The sequence below is a fragment of the Phodopus roborovskii genome, unplaced genomic scaffold (assembly GCF_943737965.1).
Source record: "Phodopus roborovskii unplaced genomic scaffold, PHOROB, whole genome shotgun sequence".
Taxonomy (NCBI): domain Eukaryota; kingdom Metazoa; phylum Chordata; class Mammalia; order Rodentia; family Cricetidae; genus Phodopus; species Phodopus roborovskii.
In genome coordinates this window covers 17,679,495-17,698,248 of record NW_026126567.1, presented here as the reverse complement: position 1 = coordinate 17,698,248, position 18,754 = coordinate 17,679,495, and the positions used below count along the sequence as shown (strand labels likewise).

Below are 18,754 nucleotides of genomic sequence, written 5' to 3'. Positions count from 1 at the left end.
GAGGCGATATAATACATGATGCAACATTCTTTAATATATATTTTCAAAAAAAGTTATAGTTTCTTTTCTATATAAAAAAGTGATAGACAAAATGACAGCCCACAGAATGGGAAAAGATCTTTACCAACCCCACATCTGACAGAGGGCTGATCTTCAAAAAATATAAAGAACTCAAGAAGCTGGTCACCAAAACACCAAATAATCCAATTTAAAAGTGGGGTACAGAACTAAATAAAAAATTCTCAATGGAGGAATCTAAAATGGCTGAAAGACACTTAAGAAAGTGCTCAATATCCTTAACCATCAGGGAAATGCAAATCAAAACAACTCTGAGATACCATCTTACTCCTGGAAGAATGGCTAAAATGTAAAACACCAATGACAGTTTATGCTGGAGAGGATGTGGAGAAAGGGGAACACTCCTCCACTGCTGGTGGGAGTGTAAACTTGTACAGCCACTTTGGAAATCAGTATGGTGGTTCCTCAGGAAAATGGGAATCAGTCTACCACAAGATCCAGCAATTCTACTCTTAGGAATATAACCAGAAGATGCATATTCATGCAACAACGATATCTGTTCAACTATGTTCATAGCAGCATTATTTGTAATAGCCAGAACTGAGAAGCAACCTAGATGCCCTTCAACTGAAGAATGGATAAAGAAAATGTGGTACATTTACACAATGGAGTACTCATTGGGGAAAAAAAATGGGATTTTGAAATTCACAGGCAAATGGATGGAACCTGAAGAAACCATCCTGAGTGGGGTAACCCAATCACAAAAAGACTAACATGGTATGTACTCACTCATATAGATTTTAGACACAGAACAAAGGATCACCAGCCTACATTCCACATCACCAGAGAAGCTAGGAAACAAGGAGGACCTTAAGAGAGACATACATGGTCCCCCACAGAAGGGGGAAGGGACAAGATCTCCTGAGCAAATTGGAGCAGGAGGGGAGGGACAGGGAGAGGGAGAGAAGGACACGAGGGAGCAGGAAGATTGAGTCAGGGGAAGAATAGAGGAGAGAAAGAAAAGAGATACCATAATACAGGGAGCCATTATAGGTTTAAAGAGAAATCTGGCACTAGGGAAATGTCCAGAGATCTACAAGGATGACCCCCAACAAACAATCTAAGCAACAGTGGGGAGGCTACCTGAAATGCCCTCCCACGATAATGAGATTGATGACTACCTCATATGCCATCATAGAGCCTTTATCCAGTAGCAGATGGAAGCAGAAGCAGACACCCACAGCTAAACACTGAGCCAAGCTCCTGGAATCCAGTTGCAGAGAGGGAGGAGTGATGAGCAAAGGGGTCAAGACCAGGCTGGAGAAACTCACAGAAACAGCTCACCTGAACAAGGGGGAGCTCATGGACCCCAGACTGATAGCTGGGAAACCAGCATAGAACTGACCCCATGAAGATCAGTCTCAGTTAGGAGGCCTGGGCAGTCTCAGGGGCCTCTGACAGTGGAACCAGTGTTTATCCCTAGTGCAGGAACAGACTTCAGGAACCCATTCCCCATGGAGGGAAACTCCCTTAGCCTACAGACACAGGGGAGGGCCTAGGCCCCAAAATGACTTGATAGACTTTGCTGATCCCTCATGGAAGGCCTCACCGTCCCTGAGGAGTGGATGGGGGATGGGATGGGGAGGTCTGTGGGGGACATGGGAGGACGGGAGGGAGAGGGAACTTGGACTGATATGTAAAATAAGAAAAATATTAATTAAAAAAAATTTTAAAAAGTGATAGAATCCATGGAAGCTGAAAGAAGACCTACAATATCTTTTTAAAAGTATAAAGGAGTCCTGAGACTGAAATGTTTAAGAATCACTCTCTGCTGCAGAGTAGTTACATTAATATATCTCTCGGTAGTGTGTTCCTTCCTCTTTTCCTTCCATTCGCGCACACACATTTCTCAGCACATGCTGTGAGCACTTTTGAGGTGCTGCAGGTATGGGTGTTTGACTACACTGCAGCATCTCGCCAGGGTTTTGATGTCAGCTCCAGGTGAGCCGGGTGGCTGCTGGCCATTAAGTCCACTACAGTGCTTGGTAGCATCAGTGCGTACTGCTCGGTTAACTGAGGAAGGAAACAGCAGTCTCGAATATGGACAAAGGCAGACTTCTTGCTTCAGGGAAACTGAGTTTTTAAAAGCGACTAACCGTTCCTAACTTTTCTCAAAAGGCTCTTTTAAAGATGTTCAACAAAAATCTAACTTCTTCCCCAAGAGGAAGAAAGGCTGTTGTGAATTCTATTGTGCTGAAAAGCATTCCTTGTACTCTTTCACTGCACATGGGTAAACGTAAGGTGAGGAAGGCACCGGCGCGTCTCCCTGAGGTCGGCTACAGCACTGCTTCCACACAGACTCAGTGTGTGAGCAGTTTCTGTATCACTCAGCTAATTGGTCTGCACAGATTTTAGGTTTATGCTGAAGAGCAGCAGGCCCCATTTGTATCTTACCAAATATGTTCTTAGTATCCACAGCTCTAAAAGTCTGGGGCAGACCGACCTCAGCTACCTGTAACTCGTCCAATATTCCGTCTTCAGATTAACGGCTCTTTCAGCCCTCATTTTGAGAAGTCTCTCTTTGCAGGAGATGTTGATTAACACAGAGATCCACAAGTAGACAAGGTACAGAGAAGCTGCACAATGCTTAGCCCTGCAGAGAATGTATGTATTGTGTCACCTTCCAAGGCTCAGAGACCATTGCAGAAGGAGGTGTGATTGGAATATAAGAGCCAAGGCAGTGGATGAAACAAAGAAATGGTGCTATCTAGACATCGCAGGGCAGCTGTGACAGTGCACACAAGATCCGCGCAAGCCCAGCCAGGCCAAATTTCAGTATGCAGATGGAAGTTGGGTAACGAATCTCATTCCTAGCAGCGGAACTATTGGCAATTGTTAATGGTTGGGAGAGTTTGTGTGTGTTCTCTAAGAGTGTAGTCCCCAGCCCCTGTAGGTTGTTCTCAATTCAGTGGGAGACTACACATCAATTAATATTTAGGCAGGACAAATTGGTCTTGATTTTTTTAAAGGACACAAGGATGGAGGGAGAGGTGAACATGGTTAAAACACATTGTATGAAACTCTCAAAGAACCAATAAATCTTTTTTTTTTTAAATCATGTGTTGAAGAATATAATCCCTTCTTATAACATTAATTCCATAAGAGAATCAGAATAGTCTTGTCATTTTTGGTCAGGATGCCCTTTCTAGCAAGATGACTATTCCTGCAGAGTCTTTGACCTATCCTCAACGCTCACAGTGCTGGACACCCCACTTCCTGTTCTAAAAGAGGAGGCCAAATGCAGTTTGTGAATATTTGGGAGTAAGTCTACTCCCACCCCATAAATCAAGTGACTAGTGAGTGTTCTGAAATGGAGCAATTACTGGACAAATTACATAACCCGGGTTTTATCACCAGTAAGTGGGAAAAACAATTCCACTGCAAACCAGAAGTGTAGGAAGTTGAGCAAAGGAGTATTTACTGCTGTAAACAATTTAGAATAAGTAACACCAGGAGGGGCTTGAAAGGGGGAGGGAGACATAGTGGACACATGCACATTATCTCCCGCAGCACCCCGCACCTTCTGATGTCCTGGGAAGGCACCGAGTCTGATCTCAGCATCAATTAGTGCTTCTTCATCCAGCATCACTACCTCACCGTTCCCGCTGTCTTTCCACTTAGGAGATGTCACATTATGGACCAGTTTAATTGCTATTGACTTGTGCACCGTGTTTGTATTTGCCCAGTAAATTCCTATTTGAAAAGCTTCCTGAAAAACAAACAAACAAATGAAACAATGCCTCAATTTTATTGTTAATTCTTCCATATTTTACTTCAGGATTTAATCTCCAGGATTTAAAAATAATATTATACAAAGCCGGGTGTGGTGGCATGCCTTTAGTCCCAGGACTTGGCAGACAGAAGCAGGCAGATCTCTGAGTTCAAGACCAGGCTGGTCTACAACCAGGACAGCTAGGACTATACAAAGAAACCCTGTCTTCAAAACCAAAACCAAAACCAACCAAAATTATCCAAAAGATGTATTAAGGCAACCAAATAGTTCCCCTGTATTTTTGGGGGGTGGGGAACTACAAATGTATCTAATTTTGGTTCCCAATATCCTTTTTGGTTCATAATGAAATCAAGTTCATGGAAGAGAGAAAAACCAAATGCAAGCTGTGACTACCCCATGAATCCCAAAGACTTAAACACAGAGAGGTTTCATATCTCACTTGACATCAGAATAACATGCAATGCTGGGTCCACACGGGCTACCATTCCAATCCCATAGGGTGACAGCATCTGGCTGCTTTAAGAAGTAGGAGATAGACAATTGAATAAAGATGTTTATAAGCTAGAACTCACAGAGAAGATTCTGAAATTGCTCTCTAGGAAGCATTTTTAAGTTTTCCTTATAAACTAATATTTCTCATTGAAACGGGTTAGCTTTATGGTGTCAATTCTCTGGTGTCACAGTCTTCTGTGAACTTTCATTTTCTGGGAAGGATTTTCTACCCTGTGTCACTGATGATTCTATGGTATTATAATCAACAAGTGAACTCTCACGATTATGGACATCCAAGTCCAGTTGTAAAGGAAAACAGACTCGGTGTTCAGTGTTTAATTCAGCTCATGTGCTTGTCAGGTAGCTTGTTAACAGTAGGGACGAGGAGGAAAGTGGTACGTGTTATCAGATGTAATGATGACTCAGTCACGGCTAGTACTGCCGATAGGAAAAATACATCTGAGAAATGTTTAAATATCAAAGAACATTCCATACCCTTAATGTATGCACCTACCAGGTCAGTTTTCCATAAGTGATTCATTCCGTTACAATTGGAAGTGTAACCGAAGAGTAAAAACTAGTTATTGAGGAAAAAGAATATGCTAGCTTTAAGATACATTACCTGAAAATTGGGAGGAATAATAATTTTGCCAGAAGGAACCTGAAGAACAATCTTCTCTCCTTCAAACAGCCAGAGGTCCCATTTGGACTGATTGATGAGCAGGGCCCAGGGCAGCAGCTCTATCAACAGGGTTCTAACATATGGTTTCCAGATTGACAGCTTCACTCGCATTGGGCTATCCCACTGACTCAGCTGTTCATTCCTGTTCCAAAGAACACAGACAACAAAGGATGAGCTCCCCCAGGGCACCTCTGTATACCAGACCCACCCAGGGCTGCACTAGCAAGCGGAAGAAAGCACCTTGTCCTGTGATGATGCTTCCCCTTGTGAGTAGGACAGCCATAAGGCTAAGGCACTCTAGATGACATCGGAATCTGATACTGATGTTGGAAATAATACTGATCTTCTCCATGGCATTTACTGTATCTAGCATAACAGCTAATAGAGCTATAACCCTGAGTGGACTGGGAAGTTCATATGAGATCCCCAGCAAAACACACCTCTGGGTGTGCTGATGAAGGGGTTTCGGAGAGGACGGATTCTGAGTGTGTGCAGCACCATCAACAGGCTGGGGCGGAGGGGAGATAAAAGTAAGAGAGAGAACTAGGAGCAAAGGCACCGCCTCTCTGTGCTCTGGCTGCCATGATGGGAGCTGCTGGGATCTGTGCTGCCCTCCCTACTCAGTGGGCTGAAATCTCTGAACTGGGAGCCAAACAAATCATTCCTTCCTCCTGCGAGGCATTTTACTCGGGTTTTTGTCACAGCAACAAAAAATATGGATAATCCAGCTAGGACTTTAGTGGTCCTTTGTTCGTTCCTTCCTCCCTTCCTTCCTTTCCTTCTTTTCTTCGAGCTCAAGAACAAGTTCGTTAGAAGTGATTGGTTGTTTTTTGATGTTTAGACGCACATGAAATTAGTGATGAATGTTACCTGTCAGAATCCTTCTTATTGTAGGGCCAGACGGGCTCCAGGGACTTTCTTGCTCCATAGAACTCATCCAGCATCTCACTAACTGTGCCCCCGGGTTGTGTCTTAGTGGCTATCTGCTTGATGAGTGCAGTTGATATGGGGATAGCACAGTCTGAGGGTCCATGCTCTTCTCTAGGAAAGGGAAAGAAGAATAATCAGATTTCTAAGTGACTATAATTTACTGAAAAAGTCCAATTATATATATATATATATATATATGTATGTGTGTATATATATATATATATGTAGAGTGATGCTGTTTTGTGGGGAACCCTCCCCCCTTTTTTTGTGAGTTTGAGATCTATGATATTTGTTAGATGACTTGGGTCTTGGCTGAGATCTCTAGTCATTTCTTCTCTATAGAAATGTGCTAATCAAATCTAAATTAAATTACATTTTTAACGATTCTACTTGGTTATTTATAAAGTTTAATGAAAAAGGCCAAATTCTATGTAAGCCCATGGATGAGCTGAGCAGTTTTAAAGTAACATTCTTCTCAGATAAACAAATCAGCAAGACTACATCCATGCAACCAAAACAGTTCAACCAAGCTTCCCGAGAGAATCCGCGTCGTCCTTACCGTGCTTGAAATGTCAGGTGATGTGCAAGGTCAGGCTCTGCATTCTGCAGCGGATTTTCCTGCCCTTTTCCTGGAATAATCTGTGTTTCCCTCAAACCCAGACTTCTTTTCTCCAAATGTATGATAATGGGGTCTGGGAGATGACTCCTCATGATAAAAAGAGGGCTGAACACGATCTATAAAAATAAAGGACAGAACAACTTTCATATTTGTTTTGTTGCAGTACTCCAGCTGTTGGATGCTGAAACAAACGTGTAATAAATCTCCTCCCTGGGTCACTCTGACCTTATTTGAGAATAGGAAAGGTCAGAGTCATACACCGTATTTCAGGGTTGAGAAAGCACTGACCATTCGCTGTTGAACTTGTGAGTTGGGTTCCAAAGTCAGTACTGTGCACCACACGTAAATAATGGAACTGTTTGAAGCAGGGACCTGCATGTGAGATGGGAAAGACCCCATTAGATTCCAAACAGCGTGATAAATACTTAAGCAGAATAAGTCACAGAGTATCAGCCTAGACAATGAAAGATGTTGACAGTTCTAAGAAAAAGCCACTAAGAAAACCAGCTAAGCCAAACTAGACTTTATGACAGCATGGGCAGAACATGGCGAGACGAAGGCGAAGCAGTCTGTACAAGGAGAGTCGTGCAAGACAGACTGGGAGGGTGAAGACACCCATAGTCCCAACTCAGCCGAGTATCAGACTCTCAAGAGCATCACAATAGCATCTGTGAGGGACTGAGAGGGAGCTAGCTGCCTGAGGCACCAAGTCTTTCTACACTTCTTCAGGTGTCACTTTCTGCACATAACAATCGGGATTTTAGTACAGAGCAATGGCTATACCAAGTACACACCGAGACTGTTCCTGCTCTTGAAGCCACTCTGGGAAGATGTCAATACCTCGCATACCTGGATGACAGTACTATACTCAGAGGCTTTAGGTTCCAGGCACACATCTCGTGACCAGTCTTCATCTCCTTTGGCCTTCACACACAACTCTGTCAGTTCACTGTTTTCTAGAATGTACGAAGGCAATTTCTTTTTGGCTGTGAGGCAATCAAAGTGTTCTCGGACTACAGCTTGTCCATCTTGACCAATGTAATGCTGAACAACTTTCAGTTCTATGCTCTGAGACAAGTAACTACAGATGATCTGTCGTCCACAGATGATAATCTGAAAGATGATACACAACAGAGTCATCACATGCATCCCTTCAGGAAGGCCTACTGATGCTCGTTACAAATGAAGTAAGACAGGATGGCATCTTTAATTGTGTTCTGATCATATAGCGTTGGTGATATTTAAAGGAGACACACATAGGCATGGACCAGTGAAGAGCTGGAGACGGCAGGTTCTTGAGAGATGACTGAGCTAAAGGCTTGTGAGATAAAAGTTGTGAAAGCATGACAGCACAATTTACCTGGCAGACAGGGTGGAAGCTCAGGCTCCCCAATTGCCATAAGTAGAGTCAAATGGGAAGCCAGAGAAGGGCTGGCCAGGAAATGGGGCTTCATACTGACAGCAGATAGAGAGGTGGAGAAGTATGGGAAGTGAGGGCAGCTGCCACCACTGCGCTCCTCCAGGCTGCTTTCCCAGGGCTCATCTTACCTGTTAAGAGATCTCGGTGGAAACTAATACAAAAGAGCTTTGACTGAAATACAGAATTACATTTTGTTTTCTACATCATAGAACTATACAACTTTAAAAGTAAACAACAGAAGTTTCCATTAAACTCATGGATTATCTAATTTTGCACCTAGCTTAGAGTATAGGGCATAGGGGGTAGTAAGAAATATTTTCTAAGTTGATTGAAATTGGAAAGATATTGTGAAATTTACTCTTACATAGTTGATATTTTTAGAAAGCAAAAAAACCTTCTGTAATAAGAAAATCCACCATTACTAAGGAAAACAGGACTTTCTTCTTTTTTGTAGTGTTAGAGATGGAACTCTGGGCTTCACACATCCTAGGCAAGTTCACTATCACAGGGCTGTAACTCCAGACCCTAAATACAATACTTTTATAAACTGTAAAAAGCTATATCAATAACTAATTCACATATTATTATTATAGGTGAAAGCACATGATAACCAATTTTAATGTATCAACTTGACTAGACTGTGAACTGCCCAGCTATTTGGTCAGATGTTATTTATTCTGGACATTTCAGGGTGACACTACCATGTGAATGGGTAGACTAAGCAGAGCAGACTGTCCGTCCTTCAGTGGAAGGGTGTCGTTCAGTCAATGTGACCGGTGCTAAGTACCAGGGTGTGTATTTTGCTGATTGAGTAGGGCACTGCTTTTGAGCTTCGGGCACCTCTGCTGGTCGTGAGGGCTTCAGGGTAAGACTGGAACTGCACAGTGACTCCAATTTGCTGGCCACAGAACTTGGGACTTTGGTTTCCATAGTAATGGGAACTGATTTGTAATCAATCAATCAATCCCCCATACTACATTTGTCAGCTGTTTTGTCAGAGAACCTTAACTCAATACAAATCATTTTCACAAATTAACCATTTTAATTCTTATAAAGTATAATTCCCCTTGACAAGAAGAAAACACAAATATGCAGATACTGAGTGGCTTGCAGGGCGGCTCCCACAGAATCTGTCCCATAGTCTAAATTGAAGATAACCCCAATAAACATGTGTCTTAAGAAGACTAGTACCTACGCATCGATTCAGATTCTACAAGAGAGAAAAACACAAGCTTGACAAGCACCATTGACTCCCTGCTCATCTTAATAGTGTGTCTTTCTTTTCCCTTGCTAGTACACACTTAGAGTTGGTTTAGGTATTCAAGAGAGCCAGGCAGCTTCCTTGGCCCTCAGCTGTGGGTGGTGTAAGGTAACTCCTTTGTCTTGTTTTCAGTGCCTAGGGTAAACAGGGAACTGTGTCTCCAAAGTGAAGATTTCACTGCACAATGGTAAAAGAGATTATTCTGGGACTCAGAAAGTCCCCTGCATCTTTCATGATGTCTTATAAGAGGACACACAGAGAGTGTGTAGCCATGTTGAGACTAGGAAATCAAACACAGAGAAGCAGGGAAGCAGACTCAGCAATGATGCTGAGTTAACTAATGCCGGATTGCCTTCCTCCTTTGGATGAGCAGCAAAACATAAAGCAACAGGGTCTATCTCATCACCTTGCTACGAAGATTAAAAGGCATAATTTATAACATCAAGGTGTTAGTGACCTTGAAAGGCAATACATTTCCTGCCATCAGAACACACTGTGACCGTGATTACAATGCACAACATGATTTATATGAATAAACACAAATAGCTATTTTTTGATGATTCAGTTTTTACTTTTACTTATTAGTTTGTGGGTGTGTGTGTGTGTGTCTGCCATGTGTGCAGGTGGGGTCCGAGGAGGACATGGGTCTCCTGGAGCTGGAGTCACAGGCATTTGTGAGTCACCCACTGAGGATTCTGGGAACCAAACTCAGGTCCTCTGGCAGAGCAGGACATGTCCTTAACTGCCTGCCAAATCATCTCTCCAGCCCCATGAGTAACTGTATCTGAGTGAATTATCTACCCAGGACAAACCTCCTAGAGGAAAGGCCAAATATTAAGTGACCTTCCTGTTGTACATTGCATTATTTGACTAGTAGGATTTGGTATTTTATTTTAAAAGATTTATTTTGTTGATGTGTATGTGTGTGCCTGCGTTGAGTTTGTGTGGATCACATGCGTTCAGAGGGCAGAGGGCTTCCTTCCCTCGAAACTGAAGTTATTAAGCACGCTTAAGCCCTGAGCCATCTCTCCAACTCCTAGCATTTTCTCCAACATTTGCTTCACAGCTACTTGTCTACTTGTTTGAGTTTTTTTCAGGACCACATCTGTGAAACAAGCTGCTCTTCATTGTCATACTTCCCCCAGAGAGGCTAGCCATTGTAACCTTTTAGATAGAACTCTCTTTCACAAAAGCAAATCATAAGACAAACTCTGTGGCCCAGGATGTCAGGGAGATTCGGCTCTCTCAAAGAAATCACAGCACCTTTGCAAGCATCTGGGACTCACTCCTTTCAAAGACAAAGATCCTCTTGGTGGGTTTTTACAGTTTCATTTTAAAGTAAAAAGCCCTTTAAATAGGCTTTCAAATGTGATAAAAGGGAAATCTTTAAAAATGGCCAGGGAGGGAGGGAGGGAGAAGTCCTTAGATGAAGGGAACCCCAAATGGCCAGTCACAGGCAAGGCGCCCTCAGGGAACGGGGTTCAGGGGAGCTATGTCTGCTTTTCCTCACACTGGCTAACCTACAGGGTCTTCATTTTGCAAACCACAGTTAGAATTTCAAGATGAATTTACCAGTTGAAGACAGCTACTTAAACCCTTTTAAAACGTAGGATTTCTCTTTAATACACAGTTCCAGGTTTCACACTAGTTCCCCTTGCCTACAGCCACAGAGATGTGCCCTGAAGATTTCTACACATGATTTTACTTAGCAGGCTTCCGAGCACTTATCACATCAGTGCCAAGAAGAGAGTGCAGAGCATCAGATGCACTGGAACGGTATCTTCACTGTGCTCAGAAGCGTGTGGACTGAGACACACAGATGCATGCATTTGAGTTTCTAGACTGACAGGCAAGGAGGTGGTTCTCCAGTAGGAAACACACACATTTGCACAGCAGTAGATGCACAGCACACAACAATCCTGGTAAACTGTGTACATGGTCAGCCTCTATTCAATTGTGAGAGACGATATAAGGAAGATGCACCGGGAATCAGTGTTAACCAGAGTTCTGGCCAACTCTCCACTGCCCAGGGGCCTATCAGTGTAGCTGAAGCACACCAGGGACCTGCATCCCATGAGCCTCAGTGTCAGGCGGCTGCTATTTACTGCAGACTTCTAAGTCCAGGTGGGAGAGTAGGAAAGGGGCCAAGAGAAGAAAGAGACAAAGGTCCCGGAGCTCGGCTTCTTTCTTCCTGATCTCAACCATTTGAAAAAAATCCTGCATTTTAGATATACTGCAACATCATCAGATCTGAACATTAAATTACCATGGCAACAGAAATAAAATCCAATTGAAAAAAATTTAAAATATTGCTTGTGTGTAAAAGTGGGAAGGACAGAGGAGGAGAGAGGGAAAACTTGGATAAGATTCTAGAAACTTTCATTTGTATGTGCATATACTATTGCTGAGGCTTACAAGACCTTCCCATTTGGAATGTTTTTCTTTTTTCTTATTTATTTATTGTTAAATATACTTAATTTTTTTATTTTTATTTTATCTGCATTGGTGTTTGGTCTGTATGAATGTCTGTATGAAGATGTCAGATCTTCTGGAACTGGAGCTACAGACAGTTGTGAGAGGCCATGTGGGTGCTGGGAATTGGACCTAGGTTCTCTGGAAGAGCAGCCATCTCTCCATTGCCTTAAATATACTTTTAATCAAAATACTTTTAATCAAAACACATTCCCCCTTTCCTTTCTTCCCTTTAGCTCCTCCATGTCCAGCCCAGACCCTCAAACTGGTAGCTTCTTTTTCTTTACTATGCATATGTGTATATGCAAATATTTAAACACAGCCTGCTAAGTATGGTTTTGCTGTCTGTGCTTTCTACTATTTTTATGGTGCTGTAATGTAGAGGCTGCTTGCAGAGCCCTCACAGCAAGTTGTATGCTGGCTCTGTATGCCTTGCAACCATGGAGAACAGTAAAAGCTGGTAGAAGATTCTGTATCCAGTTTCAGGAAGAAACTGCATTTCCTAAGAGCTGGTAGAGATCAACCACAGGAAGGACTAGGAGGTCTGAGGGGTCAGGCCTCTTGTCTAAACTATTCAAATCAAAGCTGGAGGATGTTTTCCCAGACATGCTAGTGAATGGGAAGGTGGATGCTGTATTTCTGAATGACCACAAGGGACGGAATCAGAAAATGAGTGGGCATTTACCATAGAAAAGCGCAACCGTGTAAGAACTCTTGGGGCCGATAGGACTGTGAATGGACTGTGAATAAACACTTCAGCTCCCTGCACTTGTTTCTCTGTACACAGCGGGCTGGTCCCCTAAGTCCTTCAGGAAGGCGTATTTGTTTCACATTCATGTCTTTGCATACCTGGTAATGTTTGTTCAAAGACTCACTGAAGAATTAGCCTCTATTTTCTTTACACACTAGTATACAGGCCCGGGCTTACCAGAATTTGCAACCTGAGCACCAAGATTGTGCCCCATCCTTGGAGTGTTGCGTTTTACCCTGTCCTGTGCACAGGTCGGTCTAATCAGGACTCCCCTCCCCCATGCACCTGTCTTTCTCTGCCCTAAGTTCTGTTTGAACTGCAGTTGTCCACGATCTTAAGAACCTGAAGTCCTGCTTCCTGTCAGGTACAGACCAAGGGTGTGTGTGGTAGGGCCTGCTCTCTCTCCTGCCAGTCGCTGCCTGCCTGTTTCTTGAGAAGAGCCCCTGGGGCTCCCTCAGAGGGTGCCCCTTTCCCAGGACTAAGTGCTGTCCTATCAGTCTTCAGTCCTTCATGTGAGCTCCGGTTTGCCCTCCACAACCCTTATGACAAATCCAGCTGTTGTGTGTGTGGTGAAGCCAGTTTTCAGACTTTAATACTTGCTTTTTTTTGCCTTTCTATTTTACTTTTGTCATATGCTCTGTACTTGAAAAACATCTTTTAGAAACATTTTCACATCTTAAGAACACAGAAAAAAAAGTGTCAGATATTTTTTTTTCCTTTTGCAGTCTTAGAACTTCAAAAAACAGCCAAAAGGAAGTTTTATAAAATACGTAAAAATATGTGCTGAGAGCTGAGGTTTTATGTGCCAGGACTTAGACGGCAGTGAATTTTTACTGCACTTAATATTAACTCTTAGGGAAAGAAAAGCTCGCTGGAGCCTGGGCCCAGTCTGTCACAGGAGAGAACCTTAACACTTCTGCACACATGCGCACATGCATGAGGAGCAACTCTTGGTTATCCGAGGTGGGTTAGGCAGTCTCCATTCCTCTTTGCTGCTTCCCCTGCTCAGAAAAGGCCTTTGGGCTGTTTCACAGCTCATTAGCACCTCTACCAGAGCACAGGTGGAGACAGGGAGAAAAGGAACTAAGATCAGTAAACTTCACTGCTCGTTAGCAGTTCCTGTAAAAGACAGGGACAGGGGTTTGGAGCCACCATCTGCAGCAGCATCACCAGCAGGGATTCACTGTTTTCCAGTCCCATTTCCTGTATTACTCGATTACAGTTAGGATTCGTGTCCATCACACAAAGACTCGGGAGCTCCTGGGCATGAGCACAAGGGGACTAACTCACCTGTTTCTGCACTCCACTCAGTGGGTGAACCTTGATGATGAGAGAAGCAGTTCGACCCTTGTACTGAATTGTTCTAATAAATGTCCCGACATGGTCCACACTGAAGGGCTCTGACCAACGCCAGTTGCCCCAGCCTTCAATACAGATGTGTAACAGCTGGAAAGAAAAACAATAATCGTCATGATGCCAAATATGCCAACAAAGATCTAGTCCTAAAATGAGAGTCTCATTGCTGGAAAACCTCTCTATTTGTAATCTCTAGCATGTGTTTCCTTTCTAACCTGCATTATTCATCTACTTCCAGCTTATTTCACTGGGCTAAGAATAGCAAATATGCCACAGAGTCAATGTTGTTTCCCAGATCACATTTTAAAATAATGGTCCTATCAAATGGCAAAAGGTCTGCTGAACATTTGAGGGCAAAGAAGGCCATTTCATTCATTTGGAAGACAAAGTTTAAATGTGAGATCACAGACCATTGGTCTTGGCCGATAGCAGATTCAGCCAAGTCTGGCTTGCAGTACTATTTCTGATTCTAAATTACCATTCCTCATTTTTCTCTTGATAAAACACAAAACAGAAGTTGCAGTTTACTTCATATACCTCTTATAAAATTATAGTATTAAATCAGAAAAATCTTCAATATTTTGATATTAGTTAAACGCCTTTGACCCTTTTATTTTTGCATCATATACTAACTGTAATGTTTACCAACTGAATCTCAGGGTGCATATTCTCACTCATTAGAACTGAGACTGTTGGTAGTAACAATTTCTTTTAGGGTCATTCAAACTTTACTATTTTGGCTATAAAAACTTTAAAAATTAGTTTAATGATATATATTAAACAGTAATTAGTACTTCTTTATAAAATATATAAGCAATGTTTGCTATGCTTTGTAATTACAAGGAAACTGATAGTTTAACTATTTATATGATACCAAAATCCAACACTTTTCATTCTATTATCTAGGCCTAACCAAAGTTGAAACTCATGAAACTGCATGGCTACAGATTGAGTGAAACTGAAAATATCCAGAGCTGTAAATCCATGAAGATGGGTGTAAACCCACGAAGATACAGTATTATCATCAAAAGCGTCTGACAACATGCTTTAGTTTCAGGATTGCCCACAGTAGCATTGTCTTTGAGGGTAGCTGACAGAGTCTCTGCTAGAATCTAGTGCCCCCTGCTTTTACTAAGATCTCTTTTCAATTCTTCCTGCACACCACGGTCAATGCGCCTGTGGAAACAGGAGGCCACCAGTGGAGTGACTTCTCACCTAGGTATTATTCTACAATATAAAGGTACCAGAGTATTTTCATGGTTAGATATTAGTTACAAGGGGGAAAAACAGAGAAACAAAAGCAGTGTTTGGAACCATTCCCTCCCTCCCTTTCTTCCTTTCTTTTTTCCTTCTTTTATAGAAGCAACTGGGAATAAAGTTCAGAGCCACACAAATGTAAAGGAAACAAGAAAGTTGTTTTCTTAGAAGAAAAAGGAAGAGAAGGAGGAGGAAGAGGAGGAGGAGAAGAAAGGGGGGGGGGTAAGGTACCTAAGGTCAAATCAAGCTAGATTTCCTGAACATGCCAAAGATTCTAGAGAAGGTTTTATAGGTCAATGTGATTTTAATTGAGGATGTGCATATTTGCATATGAGCTCAACTTAATTAAAGCTGCTTCCTCCTGCACACAACTTTTATTGATTCAGTACCACCAAGGAATATGCTGTTAGGTTTTCCTTGGCAGCTATTTCTTCTCAAAATGTTGGCATAGATATTTTCTTTGAGTTACTAAAATTCAGATATACTTGGATTCAGTTCACACAGAAAAGTTAAGTGGGAAGAAAACGTAACACTTCTCTCCATATGTATCAATTGGGTATTTGCAATGTTTTGTTGGGTCTACCATTAAAAAATATCTTTCACTGGTAATTGCATGCTCACAGTCTACCAGGAAAGCAATCGTATTCTCAGGAGGGAAGTCCATGAGAAGGAACTCCGAAGGCCCAGGAGCATGCCAGTTCTCCTGCTCATGCTGGAATCGCTAGGCCTGGGACTCTGGCACTTGTTGCCCATAGATGACAGTAATCAGATGTCCCCAGACACCAGGCTAGAATGGGAATCATCTTCTTGTGTCTAAGTGATTAAAGTTCCCGGGTCTAGGAACTGAACGTTTCCGCCTAAGAATTAATACTATCTGGATTTTAATTTCTAGCCATAAATATAAAATCTGGCACAACATATGAAATTTATGCTAGACTGCCTAATTTTATTGTTTCCTGTCATCTACCCAGCACATCTTTATTCTGCAGCCGCATGAGGAAGGTACTGCGGAGGCACCGTGGAAGGGATGAGGCAGCCGTGTTCAGTCACCAGGAGTGGACCGTCCTCTAGGGAGAACCCTAATAGCTCAACTAGGGAGGCAGGGGAGAAGAGCAGGGTGCTGGGGCAATCCAGACAAGGGAGGGGCTGCTCCATGAGCAGCCGGGTCTCAGCGTGGGTAGAACTTCTACAGGCAAAGATCACAGTTCATTCCATGCCAAAGGGACAGCGGGAGACTGAAAAGCAGCAGCACTGAGTGTCAGCTGGCTGGAGGAAAGGGGGTGGGAGTTAGAAGGCAGCCCTGGGTGGGGCGGGCGCTGACTTCGAAGCTAAGGGGTTTATGATCTATTCAGGAGTTAGTGGTTAGCCACCGAACCTTCAGCACACCGAGCATGGTGTGCAAAAGACGAAATGGTGTGTGGAGGCAGGAAAACTGCACAACAGGATGAGAGGCAACGTGGGGAGAGGGCAAGGCCTTATTCCTTCTGCCTAGAGCCCAAGGCTTTTACGTTCCTTCATCAGCTAGGACAGAAGCTTTTGTTTTCCCTCCTTTCTTACTGACTCAGGACCTCCAACATCTTCCTATCAACCCAGGCTTTCCATTCTTCTCTGGACTGTTTAGCGAGTGCTTAATATTTCCCAATTGACTGGGAAACATAACCAGGGTTACTCTAGGAACTCTTAAATGACAACCTAAACGCAGCAATAAGGCAAGGGATAGCTGCCACACCTGCTTGGAGGTCCCGAGGAACTACACTTTCTGTACTCAGCAGCCCCTGGGCTGTGCTGCCAGCCAGACTAAATGTGTAAGTTACTCCCGAGGATCTCACATGGGAATATATACAGTTTTCAACTCATTTTTTTTTCTATACAAAATAAAACAGAATTAGTGGTTGGGGAGGTAGAGATGAACTCTGAGGGCCACCCACAGACATGTCTAAAGAGAGACCTCCTGAACTTGTATATTTAGGAAGAAAGAAAAATAAGATGAAATCTAGAAAATCAGGGTACGCCGAGGAAGGGGAAAGGGTAAGAAAGTGAATCCGTACACTGTGTTTAAAGTCCACACAACAAAGTTGCCAAATACTTTTCTGTGAGTGGACACATTCACTGTTCATTTAAAAACTGCTGTAAAGATGGTTACACCTCAAAAATAAATGAGGTCTGCTTTTGTGTTTTATTATTTACTCTAGAGTTATGTATAATCTTCTAAAGAAAAAGTAAAAATTCCAACAACTTCAAAAATTTTCCTAATTCATTGTACTCACTAAAGGCCTTTTTAAGGCGGGGAAACGCACATGAAATAAGCAGCTGGATATATATTAAACCTATAACTTTTGCATATACTGATACACCAAAACACACACCATTAACTTCTTAAACTTTTAAACTCATTACTGGGAATTTAATAAATCTATTGGATAAATGAATCAAGCAATGAGAGACTAACCAAAATTATATACTCAAACTTTAGTAGAAACATTTATGCATAAAATATTAAATTAAATCACGATATTAAGAAACTTGCCTGCCTTGAATATCCTTTCAATGTAGGAGCTATGTCTTATACGAATGATATTAAACTACAAATGGATGTACTTTTTACAAGCCCAGATCCAGACACTGAGACACACTGACAGAAAAACTCAACTATGAGAGAGAATCTGGAGGTTTGTGGGAGAATCATGATCAAAATATACTGTATAAAAAACTTTTAATAACAATATTGAAAAAGGTCAAGTAAACAAAAATGACACAATAGTTGAGTTTCATGAATAAAATTTAGGATATTTTAAAAATCTTACTTTTATCTGTGGGATGAAGACCACTTGATAATAGCGTATGATTTTTCAGTTTACCAGTATGTTATTGAGTATTTTTTGCATCAATGCTCATGAGGGAGATTGGTCTGTAATTCTCTTTCTTACTCGTGTCTTTGTGTGGTTTGGGTATCATGGTAGTCATAACTGTTTTAAACTCCATTTCCAGGTGATTTTACGCCCTCTTCTGGCTGTCAAGAGCACTGCACCCACATGGTGCACATGAAGCAAAAATCCATATATGGATATAATAATTAAATAAGTTCTGTTGATGGTGTTGGAGAGATGGCTCAGCAGTTAAGGGCACTGGCTGCTCTTCCAGATCCTGAGTTCGATTCCCAGAACACATATGTTGGCTCGCAACCATCTATAACTGCAGTCCCATGGGATCTGATGCCCTCATTTGATGTGTAAGCATATGTTCACACAAAACACACATAGACAAAATTAATAAATCTTATGGAGAGAAAAAAAATCTTCCTCGTACAAAATAATATCTGGAAAACAAAGTTCAACTACCAGTCTGCAGTGTCTGGGTTAAGTGGAACATGTCTGTGAAATTCTGGGAAATTATCACAACAGTGATAGGAAATATAGGAAATATGTCATGCATTGTGACCTTTCAAGGAAACTCAATTTAAGGATGCTCAAGTTATCTGAAATTATGACAAAAACCATGCAGAAACAATCTTCATGATGGCTTGATAGCATCATGACTGAACATTGAAATTTTCTGAACCCTAGAGAGCCTTTCACATTCATAGAATACAATTCCTCATTGGAAAGGGTGATCAGGTAGAAGTAAAAATGTTTTTAGGTGCAGGACTTGAACTTTTTGTGTAGCTTATTTTGGTAGGAAAAAATGGCAGAGAGCTTATTTATGA

At 42.1% G+C, this 18,754-nt stretch overlaps 1 protein-coding gene across 1 annotated transcript in view; it reads right to left on the bottom strand.

Annotated features, from left to right (window-relative positions):
• The window catches only part of Vps13b (vacuolar protein sorting 13 homolog B), a 408,041-nt gene that overhangs the window by 37,503 nt on the left and 351,784 nt on the right, over positions 1-18,754 (bottom strand). Inside the window, exons 44-50 of the mRNA XM_051202586.1 lie at positions 13,729-13,884; positions 7,384-7,647; positions 6,823-6,906; positions 6,475-6,650; positions 5,856-6,026; positions 4,926-5,127; positions 3,599-3,787 (exon numbers count right to left, since the gene is read on the bottom strand). Of these exons, the coding sequence (XP_051058543.1) occupies positions 3,599-3,787; positions 4,926-5,127; positions 5,856-6,026; positions 6,475-6,650; positions 6,823-6,906; positions 7,384-7,647; positions 13,729-13,884 (1,242 nt within the window). The remainder of the gene's footprint in view (positions 1-3,598; positions 3,788-4,925; positions 5,128-5,855; positions 6,027-6,474; positions 6,651-6,822; positions 6,907-7,383; positions 7,648-13,728; positions 13,885-18,754) is intronic.